This window comes from Lagenorhynchus albirostris, chromosome X, assembly GCF_949774975.1.
Source record: "Lagenorhynchus albirostris chromosome X, mLagAlb1.1, whole genome shotgun sequence".
Lineage (NCBI taxonomy): Eukaryota > Metazoa > Chordata > Mammalia > Artiodactyla > Delphinidae > Lagenorhynchus > Lagenorhynchus albirostris.
In genome coordinates this window covers 48,357,462-48,376,123 of record NC_083116.1, presented here as the reverse complement: position 1 = coordinate 48,376,123, position 18,662 = coordinate 48,357,462, and the positions used below count along the sequence as shown (strand labels likewise).

General features: G+C 36.7%; 1 protein-coding gene across 2 annotated transcripts in view; it reads left to right on the top strand.

Moving 5' to 3' along the window:
• The window catches only part of DIAPH2 (diaphanous related formin 2), a 786,790-nt gene that overhangs the window by 398,470 nt on the left and 369,658 nt on the right, over nt 1-18,662 (top strand). For both annotated transcript variants that reach the window (XM_060138052.1, XM_060138051.1), the window contains one exon: nt 96-190. In XM_060138052.1, coding sequence (XP_059994035.1) covers nt 96-190 — 95 coding nt within the window. The remainder of the gene's footprint in view (nt 1-95; nt 191-18,662) is intronic.

The following is an 18,662-nucleotide window of genomic DNA, read 5'->3' as shown; positions in this document are numbered from 1 at the left end:
CATATTTTGAGTCTATGAAATGGGAATCAGGTATTTCTTAGGACTTTAAAATTGTGATGCTGCTCTCTTTTTAATAAAATCAATTTTTATTTTAGCTATCTTCCTAGGATCATATCGTATGCCATATGAAGATATAAAAAACGTCATTCTGGAGGTTAATGAAGACATGTTGAGTGAGGCCTTAATTCAGGTAACTTGCATATTTTGCTTTTAAATTTCATTTTCACAGATATTTCTAGATTGCTGTCCTTTCGATGGAGTTGTGTGAAAATGTTCTTCTATGTTTGGATAATAGAATTAGGAATATCTAGCTGTGTGGACAGTAAGAGGACTCAGATGATCTAGGTTCTAGGTATGTGTCTGCCATTTATTAGATATGTGTCCTTTTAAATTTAATTCTGTGCACATGTAGACGCATCATCCTCTGTACATAAAATTACATCTATTTCATCATCACAATGACACTTTTAAGTAGATATTGTTATTACCATTGTATGGACGTAAAAGTGTACAGGCCAAGAGGTTAAAATAGCTTCCTCAGGATCAATGGGTGAATGGTAAAGTTATCCCTTGTTAAGCATTTAACGTGCTGGGGATTGTGCTCTTTATATATTTTATCTCATTGAATCCTGCAACAGTCCTATGAGATAAGTACTATTATCCTCATTTACACATCAGGAAACTGAGGCTTAGAGAGATTGCCCACTGTCACCTAGCTGGTAAGTGGCAGAGTAGTAGAGCTGCGACTCAGAACAAAGCCTATCAAGACTCTAAAGCCATTGCTCTTTTTATTCTATTATTCTGCCTCCTATGGGCAAACTGTGTCAGTTTGCTAAAGCCCTATCTTCTCATCTGACATTACTAGGTCACTGTGAGGATTACACCAAATAAACTGCTTGGTAGAATAAAGCACTCTATTAGATCTAATTCTTAGAATTCTTCATATGTTTGACCCTGTCTGGTTTAATTTTTGGAAGGAAGAACTGCAAGATATTTCATGGATGGGCATAGTCATTGCAGGTTTTTTGTTGTTTGTTTTTGAGCCACGTGGCTTGCTTTGATTTTAAGAAGACTGAGTAGTTTATGCTGTAGCAATTTTGTTATACCTCCCTTAGACTGTCTCTAAATCTCAGAGCACCATTGTCTGCCATTTGAGCAGGCTGTGTCTATATAGAAGTTTCTCCATTGTGTAGTGTAGGCTTGCATTACAGTTTACCCTGTAGGACTAAGAGTTAATGAGTTTGTGTAGGCTCTTTATTATCATGACACAACTTTATTAACCTCAACAAAAGTTACACTGTGCTAAGAAATTCCCTTGTGGAAAAGTTTTTTGAAAAATGTGTTTTCTTTGTCCAGCTAGCCAGGTCCAGAGTTCTCTGAGTTGAAATGGAGAGCTGATCACATTTGTCCTGCCTGCCTTAGTCCCGTGATTCTTTGCACAGTAGTCAGAATGAGCAAGTTAAGAAGCCTAAATGTGACTTAGTTCTCCCTCTTTTTATCCAGTTGGACAGTTTCATTTTAAAGTACAAAAAGGCAAACAAACATCTGACTCCTATTCAGTAGTTGAAGCTTTCTAGTCTTTTCTGTATAAGCAGATTTTAGTAAAAGAGAACCATATTTTGAAGAATTAATCAATGTAGGCATTTATTTTGCCCATTAAAACTGTAGCTTTTCCTTCACATGCCTTAGTAAATAAAAAAGAGTGTAATATGCAGAATGCTACTGTGATATTTATTTACCAGTAACATTAAAAACATTTATTATTTTTTAAGTCATGTTTTCAGCTCTTTAGGGAATGTAAGAAACAGAAGGAGTCTCACTTATGAATGGCCCTCTAATATTCAACAAGCTTTACAAATGTATGTATAGAAATGTATTACGTGGGATTTTTTTTTTTTTTCTGTTTCACTTGATTTTGTAGCATAAACGATACATATTTGTTTCTCTCTTTAAATTGCCTGGTCCAGTTGGGAGGAAGGAATTGCTTTCAATTTGGAGAAGGCAGTAAATTATGTCTAAATTACTGAACTCAGTTGGTTTAATCTTATCCACTATGCAGTCAAAAGGACTGCTTGTGAAATCACATTATTATGCTAAATCTCGGAAGGTGAGTGAAGGAGAACCACAAAGTGTAGATCCTGCCAGTTTCCTTCTGTGAGTGTTAATACCCATTGCTTCCGTGCATTTCCTGTTTGCTGGGGGTGGGCTAACCTTTTTCTGTCTCATCTCTTCCTCTTTTCTAGACATCCATTCCCTTTTCTAAGCCTGTATCTTTCTCTTTTTCACATCTCTGTGTGTTTTATCACTTGCATCCTTTGCCCCAACAATTTTGTGCTTTCCTTTTGTTTAAAGCAGGCCACTGAAGACTTTTTTCCAAGCTGGCTTGCCTTCCTCCTCGATGCCAGATACTCTAAAATTTCTTCTCATTCCTTACCCTGCTCAATCAAAACTCATTTTCTTACTTCTGCTTGTAGGAGAAAACAATTTAACATGTAATTTAATAGTATGCATGATTGGAATTGTGCTGCTCGGGTACAAGGCACAAACTGTGAATAACTCATCTGAGTTATGAAAGTTAATATTGCGTTTATGCAGACAAATCCAATGTCTGAGTATCTTCTAGTAAGGAGGAAGGTCCTGGGTAGAAACAGTCATTTGATTTTCAAGTACCCAAAGGAGACTGCTTCCCTCAGGCCAGAGAAAAGACTAGATCACCACTGCCTTTCTCCCTCCCATCCTAGAAAGGGTTTGCTTCAGTGATGCAAAAGTAACATCAATTTGCCATTCAAAGGAGCTGTTTACCATTTATGACTAATTACCATGTAGCACATTGATAATGCATAGCATTAAATATGTATCATCAGATTAACTTTGTTGTAAGTTCTATTTGATTACAGTGCTAAACTCCATCCATGCATAATCATAGTTTATTGCTCATGTGGCATGGTTGTCTCCTCATAACAACAAAAACAACAAAAAACAATTAAGGACACATTGCTTCCCAGAGACTTGAATTAACACCAGTATGGGTCAATAAGCTCTTTCCTGCCAGACAACTAATAGATTTTAGTTATTTGTCAGGATAAATCCTTTACTAACAAAACAAAACAAAACAAAAACAAACCCCCAAATGTTAATTTAATCAGCAAAAGAGAGCCCCAAATTTAAGGTTATTAATAAAAATATTAATGTCTCCTTTATTTCAAAATATCTAAATTGAAGCTAGAAGTCAAATTCACTATATGGAAGAAGTTGAAAAGTCCTAAAATACTTACAAGAACACATAGAAACACTTAAAAAGTACACCATATCCTGAGATTGTTGAGGAGCTTCTAATATATGCAATTATGAGTTAGTTCCAAATAATGTGTACTAAATTTAGGTGATTCTTGGAGTTATTATTTCAGCTTTGAAAATCTGCTTTAGTGTAATTTAATTTGATCTACTGAGAGAAAACTCTAAGACCAGTGTTTTTAGGACATCAGTGGTAAAAATGAAATATTTGTAGGCACATTTACATATAGAACATTGACCAAAAGAAAAAGAAATTAGCAGTTTTAAAAAAGTGATTCAAGTGTTGAAGGAAAAATAACAGTATATTCTATTTTAGAACATCAGTGCATGCAAATGATTCTTAAATGCTGAGGAAATTCATGTTGGTAGGGAGATTATGGTCATATTCACAAAGCCTAAGCAGAAAAAAGATGATTAACGTAGAAGGCAGTATAAAATTGCTGCAGAATAATTACAAAGATATGTAAAAAGCAGGGGTTTTTAACCAGGGGTCCAAAGGCCCCTGGGAGACCCATGGAGAGAATTCAGGGGCTCCTGAACTTAGATGTGAAAAATACGGCTTCTTTATTTTCTTTACCTGCTAACTAATATTTAGTATTTCATCTGATTAACAATATAGGCAACAGACCAAAGTAGTATTAACAGTACCTCTAACTTTGTCACTAATAGAAATAATAAATGTTTTCCTATCACATTAAATTTGTGGCAGATATCTTGAAATATTGTTTATAGTCATTACTACTTCAAAATTACACTAGTTATTAAAGCTGCCACTAGATCTTATTTTTTAATGCTCTAATCAAGAAGCACATCTATTATTATATCACAATTTATTTTCTTAAATATCTTGATAACTATTTCAATATAATTGGTTTCTTTTGTAATTTTATGTATTTTACTTTATTCTGAGAAGGGATCCGTAAGCTGGTGTTAAAGAGTTCATGGCAAAAACAAAGAGGATAGAAACTAGTCCAGAAAAGTTTGCCAATCGAGATGGCAGACTAAGAAGTACAACATTAGAAGGGTGAGAGGATCAGCTACATTCTGACCACATTGCCCCTCTCCAGACTGGCACAGCACTGCACCGAGAGGGCCCCCTGGGCCTATGGTTTCTCCACTGGAAAAAGAGAGCCCTAGGTGGACATCTAGCTCCCCCAGCATTGTGGGACGCTTCCCAGAAGGACCATTTGGGCCACACTGAATAGAGATAACTGGGGGAATCTGTGGGGCTCAACCACTGGAGATCAGATAGAGGTGGAGAAGTTGAGGTGGGGCTTACAGCAACAGCACTTAGATCTTGGCAGACTGCATTTCTGCTTGTAGCAGTGCCCAAGCAGAGATCCCAGCCAGTGGCTCTGCCCATCTTTGGAGCCAAACTGGTGGCCCCATCTGGCTAGAGAGTTCGGTGGACAGTTCTGCCTGATTTAGGTGCCTGGTCAATGGGCTGTGCTAGCCATGCAGCTTGTTGTGCTGTCCTGCCTGGGCTGGAAAGCAGATTTGCAGCCCTGTGTAACTGCTGAGCATAGCCTCTAGTCTTACCTGTCCAAGTAGCCTAGCCTGAGAACCCAGGCCACTGTGGAACCCATGCTATAGCCCTGCTTGGTCAGAGAGCCAAGCAAGCAGCCTTGCCCAACTGTTAAGCATACTCTTTGGCTCCACATAACCAGGGAGCTTGAAGAGTGACCCTGGGTAGTCTCAGAGCCCAATCTACAGTAACACTGAGCCACGGAGTCCAGACTATAACCCCACCCAACAGCAGAGTACAGTCTATGACCCTGCCTGATTGCTGAACATCTAGCCTTGTCCAGGCCTGCAGCCTCACCCAAGCAGAGAACCCAGCCAGTTACCCTGCCCAATTGTGGAGCATAACCTGTTGCTTCACCTGATAAGGGACCCTAGACAGTGACCGTACCTAACCACAGAGCACAGTCCCTAGCCCCACCCAACTGCAGGATACAATTGGAAGTCCTTCACCACCAGAGAGCCCAGTCAGAGCATAGCCAGTAGCCTACCAGGTCGTGAGGCCCAGCCTGCAGCCCTGTGCAACATTCGGGCACAGTCTGAAGCCCTACTTGATGACAGAGCACAGCCTGCAGCTCCAACTGAACATAGTCCAGCCAGCAGTGCCATTCACTCAAGGAGCACAGCCCGAGACCTCAGCTGACCAGGAGCAATTGCAAAGCCCATTCATAGCCCTGCCCACTTGCCAACCAGTAGCACCACCCTACCAGGGAACACAGCCTGTCACCTCACCTGACCAGAGGTGATTACAGAACCCAGTTAGTGACCCCACCTGACCACAGAGCACAGTCAGTAGCCCCACTCAATCTGAGCATCCACGCAGTAGCCCTGCTTGAATGTGGAGCTCAGCCAGCAGTTCCACCCAATGATGGAGCTCAACCAGTGGCACCCCCTCTGACCTCAGATACTGGGCAATAGCGTCATCCAACTAGGGACTCCAATAGCAAGCCCCAATTGCCAAAAAATGCTACCAGCTGACTCATCTAGTACCCCAGGTTGGGCTGATGAGTGAAGGTCTTACCCTGTGATAGCAAACATAAATTCTGGGAAAGAAGACCACTCACTCAGATGTGCAGGTACTAATGCAAGGAGTCAAGAATCACAAAGAATCAGGTAAAAATGACACCACCAAAGGAAACTAATAGGACTCCAATAACTGACCCTAAAGAAATGGAGATCTATGAACTTTCTGAAAAATAATTAAGAATAATCCTCTTAAAGAAGTTCAGTGGACTATAGGAGTACACAGAAAGACAACTAAACAAAATTGGGAAAACAATGCATAAACAAAATGAGAAGTTGAAAAAAGGAAAAGTGACCATCAAAAAAACACACAAACAAACAGAAATGCTAGAGCTGAGTAATACAATGACTGAACTGAAAAATTCAATAGAGAGATTCAATAGCACACTTGATCAAGCAGAAGAGAGACAAGTGACCTGGAAGGTAGGCCATTTGAAATTATCCAGTCATAGGAGGAAAAAGGAAAAAGAATGAAAAAGAGTGAAGAAAGCCTACAGGACTATCAGTGAATTTCTCAAAAGAAATATTACAGGCCAGGAAAATGTGGAATGATATATTCAAAATATTGAAAGAAAACAAACAAACAAACAAACAAAACACCTGTCAACCAAGACCACTCTACCCAGAAAAGCTGTCCTTTAGAAATGAAGAAAAGATAAATATTTTCTCAAACAAACAAAGCTGAAGGAGTTCATCATCACTAGAAATACTAAATGGTGTTTTTCATGCTAACATGAAAAGATGCTAATTTAAACTGTAAAAACATGTGAATGTGTAAAACTCACTGGTGATGGTAAATATGTAGCCAAAGTCAGATTCTCTAATATTATAATGGTGTTGCATTATTCACTTACAACTCTAGTTTAAAAGTTAAAAAAAAACAAATGTATTAAAAATAATCATAACTTCAATAATCTGTTATTAGGTACACATTATAAAATGTGTAAATTGTAACCTAAAATAATGTAAACTGTGAGGGGGGGCAAGAAGTAAAATTATAAAGTTCAGTATGCTATTGAAATTAAGTTGTTATCAGTTTAAATTAGGATGTTATAAATATATGTTATGTAAGCCTCATGGTAACCACAAAGGAAAAGCCTATAGTAGATACACAAAAGTTTATGATAAAGGAGTCAAAGCATACTGCCACAAAAAGTACTCAAATCTCAAAGGATGAGAACATTAGAAGAAGCAAGGAACAAAACATTCAGAAAACAATTAACAAAAGGCAAAAGCAAGTTCCTACCTATCAACAATTACTTTAAAGATAAAAGTATTAAAATCTCCAATCAGAAGACATAGAATAGCCTGAATGTATAAAAACAAGATTAAAAGATATGCTGTCTATAAGAGACTCACTTTAGCTTTAAGTACACACATAGCTTGAGATTGAAGGGATGGAAAAAGATACTTCAAGCAAATAGTAACCAAAAGAAAGCAAGGGTTGTGATACTTATAACAGACAAAATAGACATTAAGCAAAAAAATGGTCAAAACAGACAAAGACAGTCATTATGTAATGACAGAATGGTCAGTTCATCAAGAAGGTGTAACAATTGTAAATATTTATGCATCCAACATCGGAACATCTAAATATATAAAGTAAATACTAATAGAACTAAAACAAGGGCTAAAAGGAGAAATAAACCACAATAAAGTAACAGATGGGGACTTTAGAACCCCACTTTAAACAATTATCTCCATACAGAGAATCAATAAGTAAACAGTGAATTTGAGCAACACTACGACTTAATGAACCTAACAGACATATACAGAACATTTCATCCGACAGCGGCAGACTACATTCTTTTCAAGTACACATGAAACATTCTCCAAGATAGATCATATGATAGTTAATAGATAGCAAATTTAAGAAGATTGAAATTGTATCACATATCTTTTCTGACCACAGTGACATAGAACTAGAAATCAATAACAGGAGGAAAGGTGGAAAATGCATAGAAATTTGAAAATTAAACATAACACTCCTGAACAACTAATGGATCAAAGAAGGAAAAAAGAAGAAATAAAGAAATACCTTGAGACAAATCAAAATGGAAATACAACATACCAGAAATTATTGGATGGGGAAAAATAAGCAATTCTAACTGGCAAGTTTGTAGGGATAAACACATCAAGAAGAAAGAAAGATCTCAAACAACCTAACTTTTCTCCTCAAGGAAATAAGCAAAAACTAATCCCAAAGTTAGTAGAAGGGAGGAAATAATAAAGTCTAGAGCAGAAATAAATGAGAGTAAAAGACAATAGAAAAGATAATGAAACTAAGAGGTAATTATTTGAAAAGGTAAATTTGACAAACCATTAGCTAGACCAAGAAAAAAAGAGAGAAGACTCAGATAAATACAATCATAATGAAAGAGGAGACATTGCAACCCATATCAAAGAAATACAACAGATCATAAGAGACTATTATAAACAGTTAGATACCAACTAATTGAAGAAATGAATAAATGCCTAGTGACATACAACTTACCAAGAATGAATCATGAAGAAATAGAAAATATGAACACATCAGTAATGACTAAGGAGATTGAAACAGTATTTAAAAACCTCTCACCATATCAAAGAGAGATCCAAATGTCCATGTTCATTGCAGCATTTTTTTTTAACAATAGCTAAAGCATGCAAACAACCTAGGTGTCCATTGACGGATGTGTGGATAAAGTTGTGATGTATGTATGTATGTATGCATACACACACACACACACAGGAATATTATTCAGATTTTAAAAAGAAGGAAATCCTGCGATATGTGACAACATGGATGGACTTTGAGGACATTATGCTAAATGAAATATGTCAGGCAAAAACAAATACTGTGGGGTAACACCTATACGTGGAATTAAGACAAAACAGACTCATAGGAACAGAGTAGGTTGTTGTTTGTTTGCCAAGGGTGGAGGGAAGAAACTGGCTGAGAATGGATGAAACTGGCTCAAGGGTACAAAATCCCAGCTATAAAATGAATAAGTTCTGGGGATGTAATGTACACCATGGTGACTATAGTTAATAGTACTGTACTGTATATTTGAAAGTTGCTAAGAGGGTAAGTAAGTCTTAAAAGTCCTTGCCAGAATAAAGAAAAATTATGACTATGTGTTGTGATGGGTGTTTTTTTTTTTAACATCTTTATTGGAGTATAATTGCTTTACAATGGTGTGTTAGTTTCTGCTTTATAACAAAGTAAATCAGCTATACACACACACACACATATATATATATATATATATCCCCATATCTCTTCCCTATTGTATCTCCCTCCCTCCCACCCTCCCTATCCTACCCCTCTAGGTGGTCACAGAGCACCAAGCTGATTTCCCTGTGCTATGCAGCTGCTTCCCACTAGCTATCTATTTTACTTTGATAGTGTATGTATGTCCATGCCACTCTCTCACTTTGTCCCAGCTTACCCTTCCCCCTCCCTGTGTCCTCAAGTCCACTCTCTAGTAGGTCTGCGTCTTTATTCCCGTCCTGCCCCTAGGTTCTTCATGACCATTTTTTTTTTTAGATTGCATATATATGTGTTAGCATACTATATTTGTTTTCCTCTTTCTGACTTACTTCACTCTGTATGACAGACTGTAAGTCCATCCACCTCATTACAAATAACCCAATTTCATTTCTTTTTATGGCTGAGTAATATTCCATTGTATATGTGATGGGTGTTTAAAGGAACCTTATTCTGATAATCATTTTACAGTATATGCATATATCAAATAATCACATTTTACATCTTAAACTTTCACAATGTTATATATCTTAATAAAACTGGAAAAACATTTTAAAAAGAAAATGTTTCCCAGTTACATGACTTAGAAGTTTCCCTTAAAAATATTGCAAGACAGTAAAACGATCAGTGGTTACCAGGCATTAGTGGGGGGGAGGGATGAATACGCAGAGCACAGAGGATTTTTAGGGCAGTGAAACTAACTATTCTGTGTGGTAATATAATTGTGGCTACATGTCATACATTTGTTAAAATCCCATAGAATGTACAAAAGGAAGAGTGAACCCTAATGTAAACTGCAGACTTTAGGCAATATTGATGTGTCAGTGTACGTTCATCAGTTGTTACAAATGTAGCATTTTAGTGGGGAGGGTCTTGATAGTTGGTGAGGCTATACGTGTATAAGGGCAGGAAATACATGGGAATTCTCTGTATTTTGCTGCTTAGTTTTGCTGTAAAACTAAAACTGCTCTAAAAAATAAAATCTAATAAAAAAAGAAAGAAACTATTACAGAGGCTCACAGAAGGGGAGCTGTAGGTTTGGGTGGCCTGTGGTTACAGTGGTTTTTTGGGAGAAGTGTAACTTAAATTGGACTTTGCAACAGTATTAGGGCTCAGTTAGAGAGGGCTAGGAAAAGGGAATAGTGGGCAAAGGCTTGAGCATCTAAAGGAAAATATTTATATTCTGCTATGCCTCAGAAGTCATGTAGGGTGGCAATGAGAAAGAGCATGTAAAAGATTTGTTGGGGTCATACTCTTGAGGCATAGAGATCTCAAATTAGTGACCCACAATATGTTTTCTTTGGCCTTTGTAGTGCTTAAATGGCAGAATTTGAGTGTTACATACTGTCCCATTTGCCACAGGCCCTACCACCCCCCACTACATTTTACCCACTCTGATTTATTCCTAGTCCCTATAAGCATCAGGCTTTTTGACCCCTGGTAGATAATTTGAATGCCAAGCTATTGGATTTGGACATGTTCACATGTGTGTTTAGGAAGATTTCTGTAGCTGTAGTATGCCAAATGGCTTTGTGAAAAGAGATTAGAGAGAGGGAGATAATTGTAATTTCAAGTATAAGGTATAGGGGAATTTCCTGGCAGTCCAGTGGTTAGGACTCCATGCTTTCACTGCTGAGGGCCTGGGTGCAATCCCTGGTCAGGGAACTAAGATCCTGCAAAGCCATGTGGCATGGCTGAAAAAAAACAAAAACAAAAACAGAAAAACAAGTATAAGGTACAATGAAGCCCTGAAATACATTGTGGGTAGAGAAAAAAAGAGGAAAGGTGGATGAATAAGAAGTTACAAAGAAAAGATTCATCGAAAAGTCTTGGTGATAGAGAGAATGGTTGTACTACTAATAAAAAGAGGCAAATCATGTGGGAGAAAATACTTCCAGGGTAGAGGAGAAAATTTTTATGGATACATTGCATGAGAATATGTGTTGGAAGTCAGAATAGAGATGATGACTGAAATTAAGGATTTGGGGAATCATTTGCAAAGAAGTGATTGTTCTAGTTTAAAGACCAGAGAAATTCTTGAGGTTGATAGTGAAAAAAGTGACCATTGGAACGTTAAGGTCCACATTTCTGGAGACCACACAGGTTGAGGGGATGGATGTTGTTAGAGAAATCATAACAAAGGGAGCCAGCATATCAGAGGGAGTGCCAGGTTCTTTGGTGCATCACAAAAGCTAGCACAGGAGAGAGTTTTGAGGAGTGATGAATAAGAGAATGATATCAGGGGAAAAGATACCTCTCTTGATATCCTGAATTGTAGTGTCGTACTTAAAGTAGTTATTTTCTTGCAGTTCTTTCTTCAAACAATCCACACTATTTACTAGACACCTGTATTCCTTAAGCAAATGTTCTATTTATTGTCTGTTGGTCTCTGTTGCCCTTATTTTTAAGGGACAGAGACATTCCTGTTGGGCATGCAACTGTCCAGTATAATATTTTCTGCTCCCCTTCCACCTGCTTTGTTTTCTCTGAATTTTCCTTCCTTTCCTCCTCCCTCCCTCCCTTTTTCCTACTCTGTCTCACTTCCCTCCTTCTTTCTTTCCTTCTTCCCCCCCCTTTTCTTTCATTTAAATAAATGCTTTTTTGTGTAAAGGGTCCTAATCATTCTAAATAATTCTCTCTTGGTGAAATATAGCTCCAGGGTATCTCCTTCTTACCTGGAAACTACAGAAATACCTCCACAGATGTCTTTCTGTGATACATGTGTTACTGAGCTCAGGTTTAGCTACTCGCCACTCATAAGCCAATAATTTGAGAGGCAAGTGTTGGTAGAAAGGAAGGGTGCTTTGATCAGAAAAGCTGGCAATCTGGGGAGAAGGTGGACTTGTATCCAGAGACCAACTCTGAAGATTCTGCTAAGCCATGACAGTTTTTAAAGGGAGAAATGGCAGTGGGGGAGAATCTCAGTGAATCATCGACGCAGGAGGTTGGGTTCTGCATCATTCTCCATTGCATGCAGACTGGCTGACTCTCTTCAGATGTTATTTTGCCTGCGTGATCTGCCTGCAAGATTGCTAAGGGGGCTGCCTGCTTAATTCTACATTCTTACTCCTCTTTAGGAAAGGAATCAACAGGTTAGACAAGGCATGGTGTGCATTCAGGAGAGTGTAAGTCAGGAGTTAGTTTCAATAGTTTAGTGATCTCATTCCTATAATTAGGTTCTTTTAAGGTTAGAGGGGAACAGAAATGGACAAACAGGAAAGGGACAAAAGAGCTGCATTCACACGCACGGGAATATTACAGCTGGCTTTTTCTTCCCCAGATAGTTTCCATTTATGCTGGCTCTGTTACTTTTCTGAAACCCATTCAAGTATCCAACTCTGAACCCAGTGTGTAGGGGTCTACAGGTAACCACATGATTATGTTTTCAAATGTTATTTTATGTCTCAAAACAGATTTTATGATTTATAGAACTTATTGTTGGGTCCTGACAAAATGATGAGAGTGGAGCAGAGGTCATACAATCCATTCCCCTGATTCCAGGCAATGCTCCTCCTAAGTCATCAAAGATAGATGGGTATCTATCGATTCTGCGGGGGAAAAAGATTGTTCAACTTTCTCAATTAACCAGTTCTAGAGTATAATTATTCTTATAGTCAGGAAATTCATGCATGTGTAATAGTAGAGCTCGTTTTTGTCTCCTCAATCCATCTTTGTAATCATTGATCTATTTACGTGGTTATCGACCATCTGTATTTTATGCAGGCTTGTGATTCTGCATGTGTACATGCACTTTACAAGGGTTGATGACTTTAGAAGACTACAAGTATATCAATTAAGGCTATAATGGCATTAGTATTGTAGAATTTGAAAACATTTTTGTCTGAAATAACAACTTGTATTCACCATGTTCATTTTCATAGTTCTTTAGGGAAAATGAAACATTAGCAATGACGGCAACAATCACAAAACATTTCTTTCCCATTTCTCATCATGGAGGAATAAATAGTTACTTTATGTCATGCTATTGTAATCTTAAAATACTTGTATCTGTGAGCTGCTGTTCTTTTTCATCTTTTGCTTCTAACTGGTTAGTTGAGTAATTTTTATTTTTTTCTTTACCCTTCCTTCACTGAAGCTTTCTTTGGCCCTTGTTTGCTACTTTCAGTATGTTGGTAAAATCACACCTATTCCAAGCAAATGTGATGACTATTTATTTTCATCCCCTCTATGTCTATTGTTGATTAATACCGGTATTTCAATTGTCACCATTACTGGTTGTGCTGTTTTCCACAATTGATACCAGACTGTTTCCCAAAGAAAGAAGAGGTAGCTTTAAACAATTCATTAATTTTTCTTGTACTAGTCAGACTGCAAACCGTATTTTAAAAAGGCAAAAAAAAAAATTAGCCTATTTATACTTTTAACAAAGCATAGGTCTTATTAATAGTTGAGCAAAATGTGGCCTCAGAGATCATATTTTATGTGGCCTTGTAGACTTTAAGCCATGGTAGAACTTCATTAAAATTCTGGCCCTTTCATACTACAGATACACTGAGTCTATTGATGTGAGATGATGTTTGGGGTTGACTAGGAATTCCCTTGCAATTCCAATTGCAGTTGGAAAATGTCCTTATTTTCCTTAGACTTCCAGAACCCTGAATTAGGAAATGAGAAGCAAGGTTAGACCCAACCTCCCCTACTCTAACTTGTAGCTATAAGGCCACCTCTGGACAAAAAGCCGAAGTCTCTCAGCCCAAGAGAATTGCAGTGCAGAGTGCCCAGTTGCCAATGCCCTCAATTAAACTAACAGAGATGGAGAACAATTACACTGTTTTTCCCTACTATCTTCCTACTCTTTTTTTACTATATTAATTTTCTTTGAATCCAAAGATTGTTGGCCAGTCATATATTTAATGAAGTATAACACCTTTGTAATTGATTATATCTATAAAAACCACTTCCTCTTTTGTGCATTCAGTAGGTAATCAAAACATCCTTTTCTGTATACAAGGAATAAATATTTACTTACCATATTGTTTTTTTCAATGCTCTATTATAATTCTAGATCTCCTATGTAAAGAAGAACGGTACCTAGTCTTCAAGTCTAGTAAAGTCATATGATAGTTACAGTATAATTTAACAAAATAGAGTGTAGTTAACATGCTATGGCATACTTTAACACAGTGTAATATAGATATAACATGATGGGTATTTTAATCTCTTTACAAAATATTTTTGAGAGGCAGTCAGGAAGGAATACACAAGAGAGACTGAATGCTCTTTATTTCTTAAGCTCAGTGGTAGGCACATAGAGTCATTATATTATGTATATATTTTTGTTTGTCTTAAATATTACACAATAAATAAATTTTAAATTATTTGACAAGTGCTGAAAGCATATGCTTAAGGCAGGACTTAATTCTTTTTTGTGGAGTGCTGTCCTGTAAATTGTCGGATGTTGAGCAGTACCCTTAACCTCTGCCTACTAGTTGCAGCCCACCAGTTGTGACAACCAAAAATGCCTCAGACATTGACCCATGTGCCCGAGTGGGCAAAATTGTCCCTGGTTAGAACTGTCTGAAGAATTATTTTTATTTCTGAAATACAGGTAGTAAAATTTCAGAATATAATAAGCTTCCAATCATTTGCTTTTATTTTTTATGTTCAGTGGAAACCCTCATGACAGAGATTTTGGACATTTGATTATTATAGGCAAAACCAAAACTTGATTCCATGTGTTTAAAAAAATCTCTTTCCCAGGAATGTAAAGTGTTCATGTTAAGTTCAAATTCTGATAGAATACATTCTCATTAAATTGCAAATATCAAGTATTGTTTAAAATATAGGCCTTAATTATTTTTCAGTGGTGAATACAGACAATTCTATTAGTGTGATTTGATTTTTTTTCCTTTATCATGTACTAGATGGGTTTTTTGATTGTTGTTGTTTTACATTAACAACTCAATAGTGTTGAACAGTCCACTTTACACCATTTAAAAAACCTTATGTTTATTTTTGTTTAAAATATGTCATATAGGTAAGGCAAATACTATAGTGATAACAACTTTCAGTTTGGAGTCAAAAAGCTGGGTCCGAATCCCAACTGTGCCACTTGCCAGCCATGTGAACCTGAGAAAGTTACCTAGCCTCTCTGGGCATGTTGTCTTTATCCTCTAAAGAGGTGATGAGTCTGTTATTAGGATTAAGTTAAACATACGTGAAAATCCCCTTAGCACAGGGCTGGTTACAAGGTAAGGATACAACAAATGACTTTTGAAGTAAGTGGGATCAGTTCAGTTAGGTTTCCTTTTTATTCCAAACATCCTCCTGCAAAACGTTTAGTTGAATAGTCAGTGCTTAGTTTTCTATGTTAATAGAAAGAATCTCAGCAGGGTGATAATTCTCCTGGGGCGTCTTGCTTACTATGCACTGTCTGGAATCTCAGAAACAGAGACATCAAATACGGACAAAGGAAATCTCCAGGAATAGTCTACCATTTTTGAGAGGATAATTCAGAAGCCTCACTTCAACCTCTTTGATCCTTTATATCACATTCCTTATTCTGTAGTTCTGTTCATTTGCATGCTGCAAAGGTAAATGTAGACTTTAAAGTAGACAAATATACTTGAATTAAGATAGAATTGGTTGATGGAGCCGACTGGGGGACTCGCAGATGTGAGACTGGGGACTCTCAGATGTTATCAAAACCTTTTAACATTTTTAAAGTGTTTTGTAGATTTTTAGTATTCCACTTGAATTAATGAAACAAAATTTTATCCACCAATTGTTTCCCACAGTTTTTACTGTTGTTGAATTTATATTATTATAAGTTATTCATGTCTTCATGTCGTAAAATTTAGCTTTCAATGTTTGTACTATCCTTAAGCATGAGATAAGGCTATCATAATTTGAGGTCCTTAGGGCAAATGATCTGAAAATGTTTTAGGTAAATGCCTGGCATTTTTATATTTGTGTTTTATTTGTTTAGGAGTATTTTATTTTAGTACGTTGGGTAGTATTAGAATCATATATTTCATACTTAGAATCATTTAAAATATATGCCAATATATATGAAATCATGGCTTTATGAAATTACCAATATCTATTGTGAATGAAATTGTATATTTTAGTTTGAATATTAGTAAACAATATTTTATAAAAATCAAAGTACCTGAAATTGAGAACATGACCTTGTTTTAAAGTTTTGGTGGTAGAAGAATTTGTCACATTAAAGAGTTAATCAGAAATACATTCCAAATAATTGCTTATAATTTAATAGCTACTTTGAGTATTTGTTCTAATAAAGAATCACAAAAGACATTAAAAGTTTAGGGGCTAAATAAGCTTAGATGACAGTGCCAACAGACAGTGCTAATGACAGTGCATGGCCTCAAGAGTTTTGGGTTGGCCAGAAATAGGAAGGTGGGATTGCTTTATGACAGCAAGGAAAGGGGAGACTTGTTAGGTGGGTGTAACATGCTGAGTTGTGGCTTTACGTGAAAGTTTGCAAGCAAGATAACCTCCTAGGAATGGTAAGAAAGCATGAGTGAGAGCAGATATGATACAGAGAATTCTACATGATGGAATGTTTAAAATATCTTATTTTTCCTTCTCTTCCAATTGTGGAACCTGTCTTCTATAAGGTATTTGCTAGAATACCTCATTGTCTTCCAGACTGTACACATTGTACTCAAATTTAATTTTGCCTTTGTGTCTCGATCATGGAATTAGAGACCATCAAAAGTTAATGCTAAAATTAACTTTATAAATTATCTTATTCATTTCCCTTATTTCATGGAAGGAGAAACTGAGGCTCAAAGAAGTTTATATCGCACAGCCAGTCTGGGATCACAACTCAGTTCATGTGATGCCCAGTTCATTGATTTCTTTTTTTTTTTCTCCTGTTGTTTGGTCTGTGTTTTTCCCTGTTGTGATATGCAGATGAGTGAGGAGGTTGGACAGGAATAAAAAGTAGCCACAAAAAGTTTACTAATTAAAGAGTTCATGCAATATCTATCATCGGAAGTCAGAGTGGAAATTAAATTATTGTTGAAAATATTTTCTTCCAGTATTAGAAGACATTATAAATGTCTTCATTGACATTCATTATTGTTTGTGTCGTGAAATGTATAATTAGGTGCCAAGAAATAAAGACTTAATTTTACTTAATGCAATATAAGGGGCATAGGATTTCATTTCCGCATTAATAAGCAGCATTTTAGTAAAATGAAAGTGTAGTTCAAATACTAATAAGACCATCATTTATTTTATCCCATATGAAGGATTCAAAGCGATGGCCCCTTTTAACGAAATGAAGTCTTTCAGCTCTCTGAGATAAATAAGAGTAAATATTTTGGCCTTCATTTTATAATTTTTCTTAAATGTATATAGTTGAATAGAGTTGAAAAATTACTTGCTTCTCAGGAAAAGTAAATAAAGTGTCTCCTTATTTTCCTTGAGTGTGTGACTAATTGCTACATCATCTCCTCGGACTTTCTACTCTTCAGTGGTTTATTCTTAAAATAGCACTCTCAGTATAGTGGGGAAAAAAAGCATTATGTTGGGTTTTAGTCACTTAAACCCTTTGCAACCCTGAACAAGTCACTTATCTTCTTTTAACCTTAAATTTCTTGCATATACAAGGGGGGATGTGTGTACTTCCAAAACTGGGTTATTATAACAATTCAATATGAGCGTATGTGCAAACTGGTAAAACACTAAACAAATAGAACACAAATACGGACAAGTCCCTTGGATGTCTACTTAGCCCTACTCTTTCACCTTTTCTAGCCATTTAGTAAAGATAATTAACTCTTTTTTTTTTTTTTCTTTTCCTGGATCTCTTTTTTTTTTTTATTTTTTTTTAACATCTTTATTGGAGTATAATTGCTTTACAATGGTATGTTAGCTTCAGCTTCACAACAAAATGAATCAGTTATATACATACATATGTTCCCATATCTCTTCCCGCTTGCGTCTCCCTCCCTCCCACCCTCCCTATCCCACCCCTCCAGGCGGTCACAAAGCACCGAGCTGATCTCCCTGTGCTATGCGGCTGCTTCCCACTAGCTATCTACCTTACGTTTGGTAGTGTATATATGTCCATGCCTCTTTATCACTTTGTCACCGTTTACCCTTCCCCCTCCCCATAACCTCAAGTCCATTCTCTAGTAAGTCTGTGTCTTTATTCCTGTTTCACCCCTAGGTTTTTCATGACATTTTTTTTTTAAATTCCATATATATGTGTTAGCATACAGTATTTGTCTCTCTCTTTCTGACTTACTTCACTCTGTATGTCATACAGAGTGAAGTAAGATAATTAACTCTTGACTTAAACGTTCAACCATCCCTTGAAAGAGCATTCCCCAAAAGAACTCATCTTCTTGTTCTATACCCCAACTAAAGACCTCCTTTCCTTATCTCCTGGAATTCTTTTCATCCCTTCTCTCTTCTTTGACTCTGCCTGAGACTCATCCCAGCTCATCATGCATTCTTACTGATCCTTTGACTGAAGATTCATTAGAGCCACTCTTACCTCCCATTCCCACAGGACTAGGCTTATCTCTCATCACTTCAGTCATTTTATTGCTTTTGTTTCCTAGCTAATCTTTTT